The 18,008-nt window shown below is 42.0% G+C and overlaps 1 protein-coding gene across 1 annotated transcript in view; it reads right to left on the reverse strand.

Annotated features, from left to right (window-relative positions):
* Positions 1-1,282: 1,282 nt before the first annotated feature.
* The window catches only part of LOC109485446, a 61,365-nt gene continuing 44,639 nt past the window's right edge, over positions 1,283-18,008 (reverse strand). The window contains exons 25-27 of the mRNA XM_019789051.1: positions 16,664-16,887; positions 6,220-6,448; positions 1,283-4,603 (exon numbers count right to left, since the gene is read on the reverse strand). Of these exons, the coding sequence (XP_019644610.1) occupies positions 3,057-4,603; positions 6,220-6,448; positions 16,664-16,887 (2,000 nt within the window). The 3' untranslated portion in view covers positions 1,283-3,056. The remainder of the gene's footprint in view (positions 4,604-6,219; positions 6,449-16,663; positions 16,888-18,008) is intronic.

Below are 18,008 nucleotides of genomic sequence, written 5' to 3' on the forward strand. Positions count from 1 at the left end.
AAGGAAGGATAGCTTTGTTGACCTATCGATTCGTAATTTCTCCGCTGGAGAGGACCCAAGATGGCAGGAAATAGAGCCAGTTTTCTGTGAAATCTAAATCATTCGCTGTCTTACGCGTTGCCAAGTTCCGCAATATTTTTGTTATATTCGGTCAGAAATTCCCGTTAGTCAATTTTTTGTTGGAGTTGGTGAACGGCTTATCATCCTTTAGCGTACTCAAGATGAAATAACGAGCATGCAGTTTCTAAAGAGCATGGCCGAATGTTACGGTATACAAGTTGTTTACCTTCAAGAAATCAAGGCAAAAGCACACCAGTATGCGGTAGTACTGCATGGCGCCCACATAATTGAGGTATGAAGTTTTCAAACTGTAGTGTAATATTGTTATCTGCTCCTAGAAGGCGCTATACAATCAGATTTGTAGTAGCTTGCTTTGCTTTGTCAATATGAGAAATGGATGCCTGCTATACAATATATCAGTTCCGTTTTCAATATTGTTCAAGGGTCTACATATTGTGGACCTATACTGTGTATATAATTTGACACTTCGTGGATGCTCGGCACACCGAAATACAATTCCGTTTTCATTTTACGCCGTTGTTTCATAGATGTTCTTCTTTTTATTGTCTCAAACTTAAGTGGTGGATTTTGTTAAATGCTACATTATGTAACATTAGGACAATACATAAAGTCAATTTTCTGCTCATTTCTGTGCAAAGTAAGTTGAATCAACCCTACTCCTTTGCAAATAAATACCATTCAGGAAGTGGAGGTGCCAAAATATTACACCATAAGAGTGTGTTTAAAAGCTGAAAGCATGTTGTTTACTTTTAGGTATTTTGTGGTAGTGCCACAAAATGAGTGAACCTCGTGTTGGCTGTTTAGCACCAACCATAAATGTCAGAAATGTGAGATAATTGCACAAATATGTTGAAAAGTAAATAATTCCAATCACATGAAGATTTTCTCAACTGAAATATTTCAATTTTTGATTTAAAAATGCTACATAATGCACCTTTAAACGAAGATGATAAAAAGTCGTATTTCCTATGTGCTAACTCCTTGGTGCTGAAAGTCTGGTTGCTTCTACATTACCGTTTTATATAGCCATGTCTGGTTTTTTTGATCACCATTAGTGGACCGTGGTCGTCCTGTGTCCTTAGTCACGGTTAATAAGACATGTCGTCAAATTCATGACTCAAGAAGTCGTCTCGTTCACTCTCACTCGCATCCGCTGACCCTGTTTAACCAGTGACACAACCGAGGCATAAATATCGTTTGATAATATTCTGTTTATTCATCAGATACATACAACACGTTCCAGTTACACTGGTATAGACTCGGTAGACCCAGAGAAAGTTCCCGGTGCGATCCGACACCATACTGTATCTGTGTAATACTGACTCATTTTGGAAGCACGGTAAGTTGCGATGAGGCGACATTAAAACCCATGATCCACCTATGCAATTTCCCGCTTGGCTAGGACCGTAATAGCGCTACGATGGGAAGATTTGCCAGTATGGCGACCGATATGAACAAATCACACGCATGACAGCCTCAATCGAGACGGCCCAACGGCATCTTATCCCCGTATTTTCCAAACACAATTCCTTCTGGGATTGCAAATGCATGACATGTTCTCCGGAGCTGGGCTTGTTGGCGCTCTCGTCTGCAATCAGCCCTGAACCACGTCTTCTCAATTTGACGGGCTGGCGTGTCAAACTCCTGTGAAATTAAGGTGGGCACCATCCTCGCTAACCTTGATTTTTTTCTCCTCGGCGCTTATTTCCCAGCGTGGCGACGGAAGAAGCGTAGTCTGCTGAGAGATAAAGGGTAGAATCCCGGATCAGGATTACAAGGTGTCAGTGCAGGGGTCGGGACTTCGGGAAGATTAATTTTCCAGTCCACTCACGGGGAAAAACCCGCCGCAGTCAACGGGGCGCGAGTATTTGAGATGATGTTTTAATACTGTCCACACGCACCGCCCCTGCCCCGACCTTTCTGACTCTTTATGAAGCACCCTCTTCTTCATTTTCTGAAAGGTCACATATTGCCTCCTGATCGTGACAGTCGAGACAGCCGAATATGTCCTGTCTATCGTCCAAATATCACCGCCACAGATAATGCGTTCGGACCAGGAGCGGTCACCTTTTGGCTGATTGGAGCGAAAGAGGAGGGATATATATGAAATGGTGACTGTGCAGCGCTTTGCGCCTTTGACCACACATTGAATTACATACACGGCACTGCACGGCAATGGATCACAAGTCTTACTCAAGCTTTCTTCAGAAGACTAAACATCGAGACGGTTTACGTGGCCAAGTTTCTGGGAAAAGTCACTCTGGTACATCTACTCATACGGCGTTACAATAGTTGGTCATCACCATAAAGCAAACAACTATCACTGCACAAAATCCACTTTTAAGCACGTTTTAAAGCACGCGTAAAGGTTACGTTTCTTCCATGGCGTGTGTACCTTTAAGCCTGCTTTAATGTGTGCTTAAAGATGGAATTTGGTTCTGTGGCTCTGTTACAGTAAGTTGAACAGTTAAACTTGTGACAGCCAATCATGACCACCAGGTATAGCATTGCCCTTTCCAAGATACAAAATGACATATAAAGTGTGTGGGAAATGTTAACAATGTTGTTACCGTGATGCACAACTGACAGTAGAGTACAGACCAACTGACATGTAGCGTGGGACGTTTAAACAGCCTTCATTCTCCACCTCTTCAAGGGTGCTGATATATCTACCTATATATTCTCCATTTTGACAGCAGGCAAAGTCAAATATGCTTTCCGTTAATGTCACTGTCGTCAGACGCACAACAGGGCGCCAGAGTAACACATAATATATCAATGATTCCACATATTTGTGAGGATATTTTACAATCATACGAGAGATAAACACTTTATACAAGTCTACAGTACATATTACATCACGACAATGTGTTTTGGAGCCATATGAACGTCCTCCGATGTCTGAATTAGAGCCGTTGTCTGGTGTTCTGTGAGGGATATCTTGGCAACGTTCCCGGATGTTGTCCTACGCTTTGTCATTGATGTGACGTCATGTGGCGCGACAGATGGTGTCGCTCGCGGAAGGATTCCCCGCACACGTCACACCGCAACTTCTCCTCACGTTTGCGCTTGGTCGGATCCACCTCGGCCTTGTGGTGAGAGCGCATATGGTACACCAAATCACTGGTCATGCGGAAGGAGGCGTTGCACTTGGCGCACCAGTTCTGCGTGGGAAGGTTGAACGTGACAGCGGCGGTGGGGGACGAGATGAGCGGGGGGACCGGGACGTGCGGGATGACGGGCGGGCGGGGAAGGAACGGTCTCGGCTCGATCTTCCCCATCCCCGGGAACAGCATCGGAGCGGCGGCTTTGTCAGCTGCCGACAGAAACCCGGGCCCGTCAAACTCTCCTCTGGGGAGGTACATGGAGGGTGGGAGGTTAGCGTTGATGGGAGCCATGTTGGCAATCGGAGCTTTGATTTCAAGTGGGAAGTCCATGTTTGTGACTTTGAATGGGTTGAGCTCCGGTGGGTAGGTGGGACTTACGGCGTGGTGGCCTCCTCCTGCTCTGATAGGCTGTGAGAAGGCACTGGCCGTCCCGCCACTGGACGCCGGTAAAACCTGCCCTACGGACCCCAGAGACGACAGAAGTCGCCCCGATGTGGAACTCAACTTGTTCGTAGTACCTCTCGACTCCGAGTCTGACTTTCTGTGATCCGGTAGAGGTGGTGTAAGGTTCTCCTTCGCCGCTACGCTGGAGGACTTGGACGAAGTGACTTCTGTGAAAGCACTCTTGCCGTCATCGTCTGTATCGCTGGAAGGCGTCAGGGGGCTCCCTCTGTCATTGGAGGACTGTCTGCCCAGGAGAATGTGAGAAGAAGAGGCGTCCGTTTTTCTACTTTCAGGGCTGTACGGTTTAGAGACGCTTGTACTTGTTTCTTCTTGGAAAGTAGTGTGTTTTGGAGATTTGTTGGTGAGGAAAGGAGAGTCGGAGGAGTCACTGCTGTCGCTACGTGGTCTCTTTGCGGAGGAGACGTTAGCTGTGTCCTTGCTATGGCGGGATTGGAACTGGAAGTCGCCGTTTGGTCGTTTTCTGCTGCCGTCTGTAGGGCTGTCGCTGGCATGACGTGGAGACGGGGATGTCTCGGTCGGTGAATGACGGGAGACAGTCTCTGGACTTCGGGAGCTCCGCTGAGGAGGCGAGGTCTGAACACTTAACAGACTTTCAGTCCGCGTGGAGGGTTCTGGACTCGCGGCCGCTTTGCCAGCCTTGTCGGCGGCCAGGCCGTTCGCTTCCTCCATGTTGTGAGGAAGGTCGTGGAAACTGAAGCCGGGTCCAGGCTTGGACGCACCCGCCGGAGCCGACTTGAGCATGCGCGCCGTGCGCACGGCCAGGTCGATGTCCACGGTCACAGGCTTGGTCGTCACCGGCATGGCCGCGGTGGATGACGGGAAGATCGCCGTGCCTGCTTTGCCCGCCATAGCCGACTGCCTCTTCTCGCACTTGTACCGCATGTGGGCGCGGAGAGGATTAGGGAACTGGAACATCTTGCAGCAGTGGGGGCACTGATAATTCTTTTCCCCTATAAAGCAAATTAAAAATATGAGTTAGCCCAACAATTTCCCTGTAAGCCGACCCCCATTCTAACCCCTGCCGGCCTGCAACGCCAAGATATGAGACAAATTCTATTATATGAGGCTAAATTGATTGGGAGACTCAGATCAAGATGGGACGTATGTTGCACACCCAGAAATCTGATGTACAAGCACCGACCGGGGACTAATTGAATTTCATAGTAGCAACATAAATAGGATCAGAAGGTCCTGGCTATTTTCCACAAGACGGGTTCACGCAAGCGGAATGAAACATGTCACCCAAGATAAGGGGATTTTGTGACTGGCTGTCATAACCTCAGTTTGTCACACGCATGGCAGGCGTTTAATATCCTCAGCAGCGGAAATAACCAGGGAAAACCTCTGTCAGTCGCATTTTGGGGCCGGGCTGTACTAGCGTGATTGATGACGTATGAAATAACATACGTGTTGGAACTACGATAAAGAGGCCTGATAAATATGAAAGGGTTCTGATCGCTCATTTCACGCCTCCTCAGCCACCAGTTAACTCCCACAAACTTCTGCTAACTAGTCAGACTTCAGATGATAAATGCACCAACTCCTCAAGGGATGTCATCACTGAAGTATGGTTGAAAAAAAGGTTCTTCACATAGGAGGAATTTCTCGTTTAAAAATATCAAATTCCTGGCAAATTTCTTGAATATATACTCAAGGGAATCGTTACTCAAGCAACTGGATAGATGTTGAAAACAGTCTCTGACGAAAAGCTGTGGATGCTACTTAAAACGTCTGACAGTTTTGAAAATCTATCCAGTTGCTTGAGTGATGCTTTTCTTGTGTATCTCATTACCTGGATGTCTACCCTTCACGTTTCTTGTATATACAGTCTCATTGAAGGGACACAAGGATCTGTAAATGGTGATTGTCATCTTATTTGACTCTAAACTCCATGTCATCCACTATCTAATTAATTGTTGTTTGTCATCCTTAACTGAGGTAAAGCATGATGTTTTGTTTTTCAAGTATATATCCAAACACACAGGGTCACCCCTACTCTTCTCGATAAGTGTGTTGGTTTTTTTTACGTGCTGAAGTTTGGTGCTTGAGGCTTATGTCTCACACGCGGGGCCCTCGGCTTGACGTAACCGTCTGAAATGACTGCATCACCTCGGTACTATAGACTGCATTTTTACCACCACATCACGAACTAGAGTTCCACGATCTCATACCTTCTCCAAATGATGTTAGCCTTTATGAATAAGAAATTATATATTAACCCCCTGATTATGCAAATAGGATCCTAAATTGCATGAATTATATCTGTTGATCATACATGTATTCTACACCAAAAGACAGTCTTATCTTGCCATTATATGCCAAGAATGCCATTATAGCATTTCCTCATAAATTATGCAAATGAGGTCCTTATTTGAATAAGTTATGTTCACTTAACTTTCAAACAACCTAAGTATGAAATTCCAGGCAGTTACCACTACGCAATTATAACATTTTCTCATTCAAGTTATCGTGTTTACAGACACGCACATACATACACGAACTCCTCTGAAAACATAACCTTCTTGGCGAAGGTAATTACGTACTAAGAGGTTTACAGCATACATACCGGCTATGAAGGAGGGTAGGATGTCTGGGATGCCGATATTGACGGCCCAGTCGTCGCTGTACCAGACGAGAAGCTCCTCGTCCCGCCGGATGTGACACACCGACCGGAAGTACACCTTGCCGCCCCGCTGGAAGGCCTCCATGTTTTGTTCCCGCCTGTCCCTGGCCGGCTGGATCAGACGTAACCACTTCAGGGTTTCTCCCGCCTCACGGCAGCAACTAGGGTCCACCTGAGGGAAAGATAACAGAAAAACATTCGCATTTGAGACATCTATGTAGTAAATTTGAGACATTTTTGTAGTAAATTCCAGACATGTTTGCAGTAAATTTGACACATTTTTGCAGTGAATTTGAGACTTTTTTTGAAGTAAATTTGAGACATTTTTTGTGTTTTTAGTAAATTGGGCTATTTCTTTAAAACGTATGTTTGAGACATTTTTAGTACATTTAAGCTCTCGCATTTAAGACATTTTTAAAGTAAATTTGAGACATCTTTAATAAATGTGAGATATTTTAAAGTAAATTTGGAACACTAGTACTTTGTTCAAGTAAATTTTGACAAATGTTTTCAAGTAAATTTGACACATCTATAAAATAACCGACCTTGCTCCTGACCATGATTTGGGGAGTTCGGTAGTGTTCAGGAGGCCATATTCGACTATGTGCGACAGGGGCTTTAAGCGACACTAAATGAAAGCTAGACTTTTTGTTGTCTAGTGTTGTACAGCCCGTCTTTTTCTATCAGAAGTATACTCACTGAGAGTGCCATCCTGGTAAAAGAAAAACACAAAAATAAACAATGAAAAAAAAACACTTCAGCAATCCATGAACTGTTTAATATCTGTGTCTCCCCAACACACTATATTGGGCCGCAATGCCAGCGGTATTAATATGGCAATAGATATTCCGATCACACCATACGACTGCCATATATATGACCTATCCAATTCAACTCCATTATTACGGTGAAGTTGAGGACCTATATATGGAGAGAGGGGTCAAAAGGAGTAAGCATCGATGCTCGCACCGTAAATTTTCATTAACTTCATTTAATTAGGAGGGAATTCGCATGATACACTAAATATGGTAGGGCTGACCTTCTCTTCAACGCTGGGTAACTTTAGCTAGGACAGGCCGGCTCGAAAATTTGCTCCATGTCAAAGACCACGAATGATGGCTACACCGGATTGAAAGGGGCTTGTATTTATAAATTACCTGCCAAATGATTAAACACATTTCTCAATGTCTGAAGAGGGGGATGAATTTAATTTGGCCCGAATCCTCCAGAGACGACCGCAGCAGAGGGTCTACATGAATGAAACGATATTGAGCGCCGCGACTTTTGCCTTTGTTATGTCTCACGGCAGAAGTTACGCTGCTTAATTAATTGAATGAAATGAAATTCAGAAAATTGGTTTCCGAATTAGAAAATGGTAATCTTATTATAACTTCCATAATACCCGGATAATCAAGTTAGATATGGTTTCCTAATTACGTGAATCGCTCCGGTTGGAGCGTGCGGTGCGCGGTTCTGAGAAGGCTGGTTGGTAGTGGCGTTGCGCGGTGTGCTGTGTTGTGAATACTTCAGTCATGAAGTGAGCGGGAAAATTGATGTTGCTCGCTTCCCTTCCCGTGCGCAAATTGCCGTGTAACCCCTGCTGAAGTGTCAGGACTCGGGCTGCTCAGAGCAGTAATAAGGCTTCTTCAATTACACTGTCGTGACCGTTCTTTACACTCCGTGTACTTGACTGACCTTGGGGGGAAAACCCGACTTTGCGTCGAGGTTAAACTCCTGAACAGGACATAAGAAACTCCAGGCCTCTTCTTCAGTGAGTCTTCTTAGACCTGTTGTTTCACACTTCACAAAACTCCTATCTTTAAGCATACCTTAAGGCATGCGTAAATTTCCAATTTTTCTATGATGAAAATGAAGAAACAAAACCTTTACAAACAGGGACAGGACATAAGAAACTCCGGGTCTCTTCTTTAGTGAGTCTTCTTCTACCTGTTGTTTAACACTTCACAAACTCCTATCTTTAAGCATACCTTAAAGCATTTTTTTTTTGTAACAGTCATGACTTTAGGCTCAAATCTGTTTTGTCTTGTACATGTAGATAGGAATGAGCCATCCTGTTCGACCTGCGCAGTTAGTCATAGTCTCTAGAGAGACTGACTGACATATATATAAAGCATGCGTGAATTTTAAATTTTTCTATAATGAAACTAAAGAAACAAAACCTTTACGAACAGGGACAGGACATAAGAAACTCCAGGCCTCTTCTTTAGTGAGTCTTCTTCTACCTGTTGTTTAACACTTCACAAACCCCTACATTGTATCTTTAAGCATACCTTAAACCATGCGTAAATTTTCCATTTTTCCATCAAAGTGAGGAAAGAAAACCTTTACGTATGCTTTAAGGTGCGTAAAGATATGATTTTATGCAGTATCGGAAACTCCAAAGTTTCGCTTCGACAAGACGAAGAGTGTAGCTGACAGCTGGGGATATTGTGCTCATGCGGTATTGTCTCGGTTTTTGTTCGCCTATCATGCTGCATTTCCGTGTAAACCGCCACAGGATTATATATATATTCAGCAGACTGTTCTGATACCACAAACAGCTACTGGGGAGAACACAGCGCAGGCATAGTTCGTCTTACAATGTTTTGGGACTAAAAATCAAGTATTGTAATGTAATGTAATGTATTGTGTAACACTACTTTGGCAGTAATGTATTGTGTAACACTACTATAATTAGGTCGTATTCGCGTATACGTGAGGATCCCGTCTATAGTTTTCACATGTATCAAAAAGGACAGACAGAAAGAGAGGCAATGGGCAATATTCTGACACAAATTTAAAGCCCAACAAGTAACGAAAACCGAACTTTTAAAAATAAATTAGCAATGGAATTTATACTCTCTCTCTCTCTCTCTCTCACACACTCTCTCTTACTCTCTCTCCCTGTCTCTTTGTCTTTCCCTTTGTGTCTCTCTGTCTCCCTTCCTCCCCATCTCTCTCTTTATCTCTCTATCTCTGTCTCTCTCTCAAATATTCCAAGGTATCAACAATATGTGATCACCAGTTCAATAACTAACACTGAAAGCGTGATATAGAACGTACCGGAGCACGAGTAGGGCCCCACACCTGCACAAAGGTGTAACAGTGCAGGCTATTTACGGAAATATCGTTTTAAAGCGGAAAATATCATGCTGCAACATCGGGCTTGCAACGACCTATAGAGAACCCTGGTGACGCCGTGTAGAACGCGCCAGAACGTGGCAACCATCTAGCACTGAGAGATTGGAAATGCAATGCAATTCAACCGCTCTTAAAAATTCCAATACTGCCCCGTAAACTTGACCCAGTGTTGTTTTGTATGGAATAAATTTGGTTAAAACCTCATTCAACCGAAACGTCTTGTCCTATGGTATTATTTTGTAAACCGTGTTAAGTTTTGTAAACAGTGTTCCCCCTCAGTGATACCCCTCGCGGGATGTTAGAGGGATACCCCAGATGAAAAAGTTTGATGATAAAAACCCACGTTGAGACATAACGAGACATTTTGTCGTTGATGATTTATCAATGAATCTGGTTCTTTGTATATTAATTATAAACAAGAAATCAAAGGTTTCAAACTTTCGGGAAGTACATTACATAGCTTGCACAGAATGCATTGCTACTTATGTATGATGAAACTTACTCCAAGGTTTATATTCCATACATTACTGGCAACTACATCTTTCAATCCAGGGGATTACCGTATGAAAACACAAAATCCTGTCAATCAAGTGAAACATAAACTCTCCCCACTCACTTCGGAATCCAAACATATCGACCTAACATGCATTGACGCCACCCAAAACAATACTTCCCTCCAAAAAAGTAACAAATGTAGACTGACGTTCACATGTGATAAAGTAAGACACAACTGCAATAAGAAAATCAAATCATTCCAAACGAAAACAATAAACACAAAGCTCGGAATTTAATTACTTAGCCTCCAGTCAACATACACTCAATTAACGGAGGGATAAATAATTAGTATGATCATTAATACGGGCGAAATAATCTAATACATCTTGATTAAAAGAATAAGTAATGTGTATGAAACACGACTGGGATATAGTGGCAATGAGAGAAGTTATTGCCCAACAGATGGCTGCTGAAACAAAGTGGATCTGAGAGATGCTACTGAGATTATGTTACTGATAACAACTATCGTATATAGTTAAAAATCAATCCAAAGTACAAGTACAGTTAGGCTAGACGAAGCAACTTATGCTTAGTCACATTTCCAAACCGGGGCCCGGCCGGGTAGTCATTTGGAACGAAAAATATGGTATAAAACGCAACAAAGCACAGAAAGGTTGAAAAATATCAACAATGGAACTATTTACGTATATTCTTTATGAAAATTGTTGATTTTTCGTTAAACGAAACAGCCCGGCCGGGCCCCGGCTTGGAAATGTGACCTCGGCATTAGAAAGTACTCAGTTCATTTTTCTCTCGATTTTGAAGTATAAATTTAACTTACGTTTTGAAGAGAACCTGGAACCGTATATAAACGTCAGAGCCTCAAAATAACAGGCTTAAACAACAACAACTAAAAAGGCCATCGATCAAAACACCACAGATTAATGAAAATATTTACAGCGTAAAGAATGCCAAAATACTACAATATCCTTAGGACATAGAAAGCGACTGAGCTAAATGCAATATCAGGTATCGACAAAGTAACGTGTAGTCTTCAATCTGTATGGAAATAGTACAAATACGTGTATGTATAGATTTTCCGTATTTCATGCAAATAACCTCCACTCTAAAGTCATCCAATGCAATTTTAGGACGGCCAAACAAAATATTTTAGGGGAGGAAACCTGTCTGATATTGACATTTACTGTCATTTTGTCGCACATTTTTGTCATCATTTCATACTTGAAGCGTTTGAAATAGTACATAGACGAGCCACGTTATGAGTATCTTTCTAATACCACCAATAAATAGCTAAAAACAGCCTACGATACAAAACAAGCAAGCAGCTTCCGTCAGCGACATCACGTTTTGCCTGACATCAGTATGCTATGGGATAGTATTGATTCAACTTACTACAAACAAAACTGATCTGAAAATTGACTTTGAAACTCCAGTTTTACTGTCATGAAATCGCTTTGGCTGCCTTTAAATCAAAGGCAACGCTGATTGTAATTGCCTAACAAGAAGAAGTCAAACCCAGTAAAACTAGTACCATGTATGTTGTAGAATATAGTATAATGCTAGACGTAGATATAGTCTCACATACCACTGTATTTTCTTTCTTATGTTGTTTGTAACTGCAATGCATTAGCCCTCGGGCAAGTATTTGCAATAATTTTTCTTTATTCATGTAATGCCCATTCTATGTTGTCGTCTTTTTCCCGTGCTAGATGTTCATCTTTGTAGCATGTAGTGTGTTTTTTCCCGTGCTAGATGTTCATCTTTGTAGCATGTAGTGTGTTTTTTTCCCGTGCTAGATGTTCATCTTTGTAGCATGTAGTGTGTTTTTTCCCGTGCTAGATGTTCATCTTTGTAGCATGTAGTGTGCGGCATTGCTTGACAATCATTAGACAGGGCGCGGTATAATTGCTGAAGTTACATCCGCTGACAGCAGAACACATCTGCCCTCTCCTATCATAACACCCGTCAGATCTACTGTAACGATGATGCATCTACTACCTGCGCCAATGATTATCACTAGAGCTGGAGATATGGTGCGATTTCCCTGTGATAGCTTGGTACAAGCTTCTCTGGCACGTAAGAACTTTGCTGCACAAGATATTCTCTTGAACGGTTTTAATATCATTTTCGGAAACCTTCTCCCAGGCACCCCTGTAATCCAAAACTTTATCATCTTATTAGCAAAATATTTCATATTCCAGAGTAGAAAGTCCGAAAAATTGAATTTTCAATCCTTTCTAAATTATATATCCTTTTTTTTAACAAAGTTGAGTTTTATATCGCTTCAAGTAAAAAAATGGAAGAAGCATCTCGGCAAATGGGGCGGATTTTGTGTTTAAATTATATTTTGTCATACAATATTTATATTCATATTACTAAATCATATTATCTATTATGATTTCATACTACTTCCGTATGTACATTTGAGTTACTTCGGTTTGATTTGACTTATGTTGTCACGTTGGATGGTTCCACTTCTTTTGTTCTTTCCTATTGTTGAATAAAAAAAAAGAACTTTGTTGCACGACAATCGTACGCGATTACGATTACGATTAACAGGTATAAAAGATCTTGTAAAGAGCTTCAAGAACACTTAGTAGTATCCAGAGAACAGCTCAGGACAGAGGGAACTAGAGATATTTTGCTGCTGTCCTACATGCCGGTCATTAAGGGCAGTAAGTAAGTAAAATAAGTAAGTAAGTACGTAATATCGTACACAGTATAGTAGTAGTATAACGTATAGAAACAACTATTGAATATGGTACAATAAAGGGGTTTAGAATAAAACTTCACATCATAATTACTAAAACAATAAGGGCTAGCATCCTTCTTTAAGAATGTTGGTTACAAGAAAGTACTGCTAAGAATGACTTTCGATAAGAAAGCAGTCTTTTATATATATTTACCTATTTTTGTATTGTGGAAATTGTTGCAGCTAAAGTTAACGGCCTATATATACATGGTTTGTTGTTATTTCTCCGTTTTCCTTCATTTGGAAAACAACGCACATAGCGGTGATCGTGCAAAGTTACCTCCTAGCTAACACATAACAGCCGAACAATAGCCAACCTCGCCGCGAACACAAGCCAACCACAGCCGACCTTTCTCCCGACCTACTCCCAACCATGGTTGTGGGGAGTTCGGGCAGTGCTCGGGAGGCCATATTTGCCTGTGTGTGACGGGGGCTTTAGGCTCTCACTATGGACCGTCCAGGGGCTTTGTCTCAATCTCCAGTCAGCTCTGTAAAAACCCTTTAGTTCCGCAGCCTGCCGCTAGTATTCTCCATCCCGGTTTTTTTTTACCAACCCTTCTCACGAAACAATCGATTGTTAAACCTGGGTGCAAACTAATGCAGCTGCCGATCAATCATCCTAATTCTCGGCACCCATGGCTCAACATATTGGATTTTGTGTTTCGCTAATCAACAGGCTCTCAAAGGCGCAATGAGTATTCATCGCGTGTCTGGAACACTTGAACTGTGTCCCACCTGAGAAGCGAAGAGGAGAAAGCGTCTCTCGGCACACGTCTGGGTGTTAAAGAGGTATCATGTAACGTTTTTTGCACAGAAATTGAATATTTTAATTGAAAAAAATGTGTTATAGTGAAAAAGTGTTATAATGATTGTAATTTACTTCCGATATTCAACGTATTTGTGGAATTATTTCACATTTCTGACATTTATGGTCGGAAATAAAACAGTCCACACAAAGCGCACTTATTTTGTGGTACCACCAGAAATTACCAGAATGTAAACAAACATGACTGACAACTGTGTTTCAAGCTTTCAAACAAACTAGTAAGGTGTCATATTTTGGCACCTCCACTTCCTGAATGACGCTAATTTACAATGGAGTAATGATGATTCAACTTACTTTATATGTAAAGAAATGACCAGAAAATTCACTTTTTATATAAAAAAATGCAAAATTATGGTTGCTGCGTTTCTTCAGAAAGAGGCACGCATCTAGCGGTAACTGTCTACACAGATTTGACCTTTCAAATGTGACATTAGCTACATGACCAGGGGAAAACGCGCCAAGCAAGTTTGGCTCTTGTTTGAACCTTTACCTCGACCTCTCGTTAGATTAAAAAATACTGGCATTTCATGAAATGATAGCTACTTAGATAAAACACGTTGGCAACACCGAAAATACTTTGTTACGAGTGGTAAAGTACTGTCATAATATATTGAATGGATGAAGGAAGGAAGGAAGGAAGGAATGAAGGAAGGAAGGAAGGAAGGAAGGAAGGAGTGTGTGAGTGAGTGACGACTTTTACTGTACATTTTTGTCACACTGGGCCAAGCACAGGTCACAACAAAACATGATGAGCAGATTCAGTTAACAGATGCAAATTAAAGCTCACTATCAGTAGATGAATTCAACTTCTTACTTTCCAATTATAGTAGAGATTGAGAAAAATATTTAAAAAAACACAGATGTGTTGTTTTTCGATGGAGGGTTTGTCTAGTTGCATTAGGAATATGATTTTTTTTTCTACAGTGCTTAAGTGTATGAAATAGAAAAATAGGTAAGACGTACTAATGTATCATAACTACAGACGTATGTGCGAGAGAAAATGATTGTGAACAGGGAAACTACTCTCAAATCGCAAGCAGAGGTTTTGGTTTTGGCTTATTTTTGGCGTGTTGTAAGGCCCTTTTTATCGTTTTTTTCACTGGATTTTTTTACGCCAACCCAACATGGTCCCGATAAAAAAAATTAAAAAGCAACAAAACATGCCAAGAATAAGCCAAACCCCAAACCTCTGCTTGGAGAGTACTCGGAAACAAGCTTCTAATGATATTGCACCAGTGATTTCCACCCAAACACGTCCGGACCATTGATCTGATTCTATCATACGATGATAACAACAACATCCATCCGTTTGTAACAGCGATCTCCTAGTCTCCACCAGACTTCTTTTGCAGGTTGAATAAATCGTACAAATCTTCTTTTGCTGGCTGAATAAAACGGGCATTGACGATCAAATTGGCCTCCCAACTTGATCGCCGATGGCCGGCTACCTTCTCTCGCCAATTAATACCTTTTTTAGGCCGATTTCTACGATTTGGTGGAGACTAGCGATCTCCCGCCGCTAATGCGTCTGATGAATGCGCCACACAAACGAGCATCTGCTCTCTGCGAGAATGACAGCTATCTGGCCATTATACACGTTTTCACCTTGAAATCAAGGCGTATAGAAAAATAGAATTCCGTTACAAATCGTGCCTCCGCATTGTTGAGATTAAACAAAAGCAAACTGGTAACAACAGAGGTATTGATGCTCAAGCTAGAACGAAAATAGCGACATACTTTTTGTAGTGTCATCACAAACTGTTGGAGACAAGATATTGAGACAAATATACCAGATCTTGAAGACAAAAATTAGTTTAAAATCGGGCGTTTTTTTTTATCCTGTGTACTACTAGTAGTATTTCCACTATCGGTTGTCAGGGCGCATTGTACCTTGTGTATGCGGTAAACATGCACACCCCATGGCGCCTGAGACTCAGGCCATCTGTCTACCTCTTCACAACAAAGCAAACACACCGACCACGTCCTATATGTCTTCTCAATGTCAGCTGAGCAAGGTCAACACGGCGCTTCGGCCCAGACATGAGGCTCAGAGGTCACAAAGAAGCTAGGAAAGACGAGCCTGATAGAACAAGTACTGAATTAAATGTGAATGATGTTTTTCTGCGTTGTAATACTCAACCCTCAACCTCAACCATATGCATACTCTCGAAGTAAAGACTTCGGATTGTTTTTGACGTATTTTAGGCGTTTTTATCTTTTTTTTCCAGACAAACGGTGGTGTATTGATACTGTCTTGCGAATTTGATACTGTTTGTATCTACCAAAAGATATGCTTGGAGATTATCTATTCGGCGTCTGTCATAAGAAATTACAGAGGTATGGAACTGATAGAAAATGATCTGATCATGAAATAGAAAAGGTACAATTGCACTTGTTGTCCACTGTAGGTTGCTCATAGGAAAACAATCTTATATATAATCACTCATGATCGATATTATGTTGTGTTTGCATAAGGAGAGTTGGATAGCCAAGTTGTTCTTCCAGATGGAGCTAATTCTTTCACCGTTTATATTATTGTATACTGTATACCGGGAGGAGGCTGTATCTTGTACGACTTGTTGCATGTGCAGAACTTGACTCTCAAGTTAGTTCAACTACATGACTGCGATGGAACCCCGATAAAACAAGTCACTTGAAATGTTGTCTCGTGTATCGGGATCCTTTGTACACGACAATATATGGAAGAATTTGCCACCCAAATACTTTGGAAACAATTACATCTAGAAGTAAATGATATGTAGATACGGAAACTGGAGCATGGAAGACTAAGACAATATTCGCTGATCTGTTTCATTCTATGTCATTTGACCAATAGGCTACCACACATGTACATGATTATACTGTGAAGGGTTTCTTGTGTTAATCGTTGATTATTTTTCTACATTATCTATTTGCAAATGAAAGCAAATCATTTGTTATAAATGGTAAAGAGAATACGCAGAGGAAACCCTAAACCTCTGTTGGTTTATCTGTGGTTTCCCTTAAATGTGACTAATTATTTGTGGCCATGACAGTTTCTCATCATTATAACACACAAATAACATCAAAACGAAAGAAAATGAAAAATAGTCATTATAGAGGCATAAGATAAAAGGGAAACGGACTAACTGCTATACCTAACTATTGGTTACCTTGTATGCATATGACACCATCCTCTTGTCCTTGGTCCGAATGCCGATGAGAACGGCGGGGTCGACGTCGTCAGTCCCGGAGACGTACGGGCCGAAGACGGTTCTAGGCGGGATGTCTGCGGTGGTCCAGACGCCCGTCAACAGCTCGGTGGAGTCCCTCTCGTCTGTCATGGTCTGGCCTCGGATTTCTCTCCCTTCATCCATTGTCTGCCCCATGCGCTGCCCTGCGGGGGAATTAATTAAGGCTACATTTAAAAGTGTGTTTTTCCGCGGGCCGTGCCGCACATTCAACGTCGCCATGAATCAAGCAGCTGATCCGATATCGTTGGGTTCCATTAACAGCCTGACGTCGTCCTGTCGTCTGAGCGTTATCCTGGCCGCGCGAGCCGGCCGTGAGCGAAACCAGAACTAGAAACGTTTTTGTTGATCTCGTGGGGAATTCAAGTTTCCACGAGTTGGAAACCTACGCCTGTCAGCAGAACACTCTGTTTTTTATCTGTCGGTGGCGGGCCCGAGAGAGCCGGCCTCGCGCGGTGGCCTGTTGCTCCTCCGGTCACACTACCAAGGGCGGTGCGGGGAATAAACCGCTCGGCTCGGGCGGTGAAGTTTGCCGTGGTACGGCTGAGGTGGTAACCACGACTGGTAGTGTGTGTGTGTCTGTCTCAGTAGTCACACCTCCCCGGTACAAGACCTGATCGATCAGGCTCAGGCTAATTACGCATTAACACTACACATAACAGCTTGTGGCTGTCCGGACGCGTATAATTCGTACGGATGTCGATACATTTTGCAACAACGTAACGGGCGGCATGCGTGCATTTTTGCTGACTGTCGGCGAAATTGCTGGAACGAGCGAAAGACACCAATTTACCAATACGGAATTCTGTCTGGGAAGAGACTCGGCAAAATCCTACTATGGATAGAAAAATATAGATTGAAAATTATTTTTGCTTTGTGAAATTATGTTTTCTCATCCATGACATCCACACTCAAAATCCAAACCCAACTACGACAGCATTGAAGGCATTGAATAAGCCCCCATAGTACTTTAATACCACTATCATGGAAATAAATATGGAAAACCGATTAGATCAATAATCATAATAGAGATCTATTTATAAGGCAGCACGTGTTTGGACTACATTCAGTGTTTGCGTCAATTGTCATTTTTGAAGCTAGTAAGAAGATAATATTATTTTCTTTTCATGTACACATTCACATTAAATCTATCCAATACAATTTACCACATAAAAACCTCGTTACAGCGTGTGTCATTATTCACAATATAACTAGCTTTTCCAATTTAGCCTGCCTGGGCTGTCATGGCTGATAATTTTGGCGTCTA

This window comes from Branchiostoma belcheri, unplaced genomic scaffold (genome assembly GCF_001625305.1).
Source record: "Branchiostoma belcheri isolate BF01 breed outbred unplaced genomic scaffold, Haploidv18h27 scaffold76, whole genome shotgun sequence".
Classification (NCBI taxonomy): Eukaryota; Metazoa; Chordata; class Leptocardii; order Amphioxiformes; family Branchiostomatidae; genus Branchiostoma; species Branchiostoma belcheri.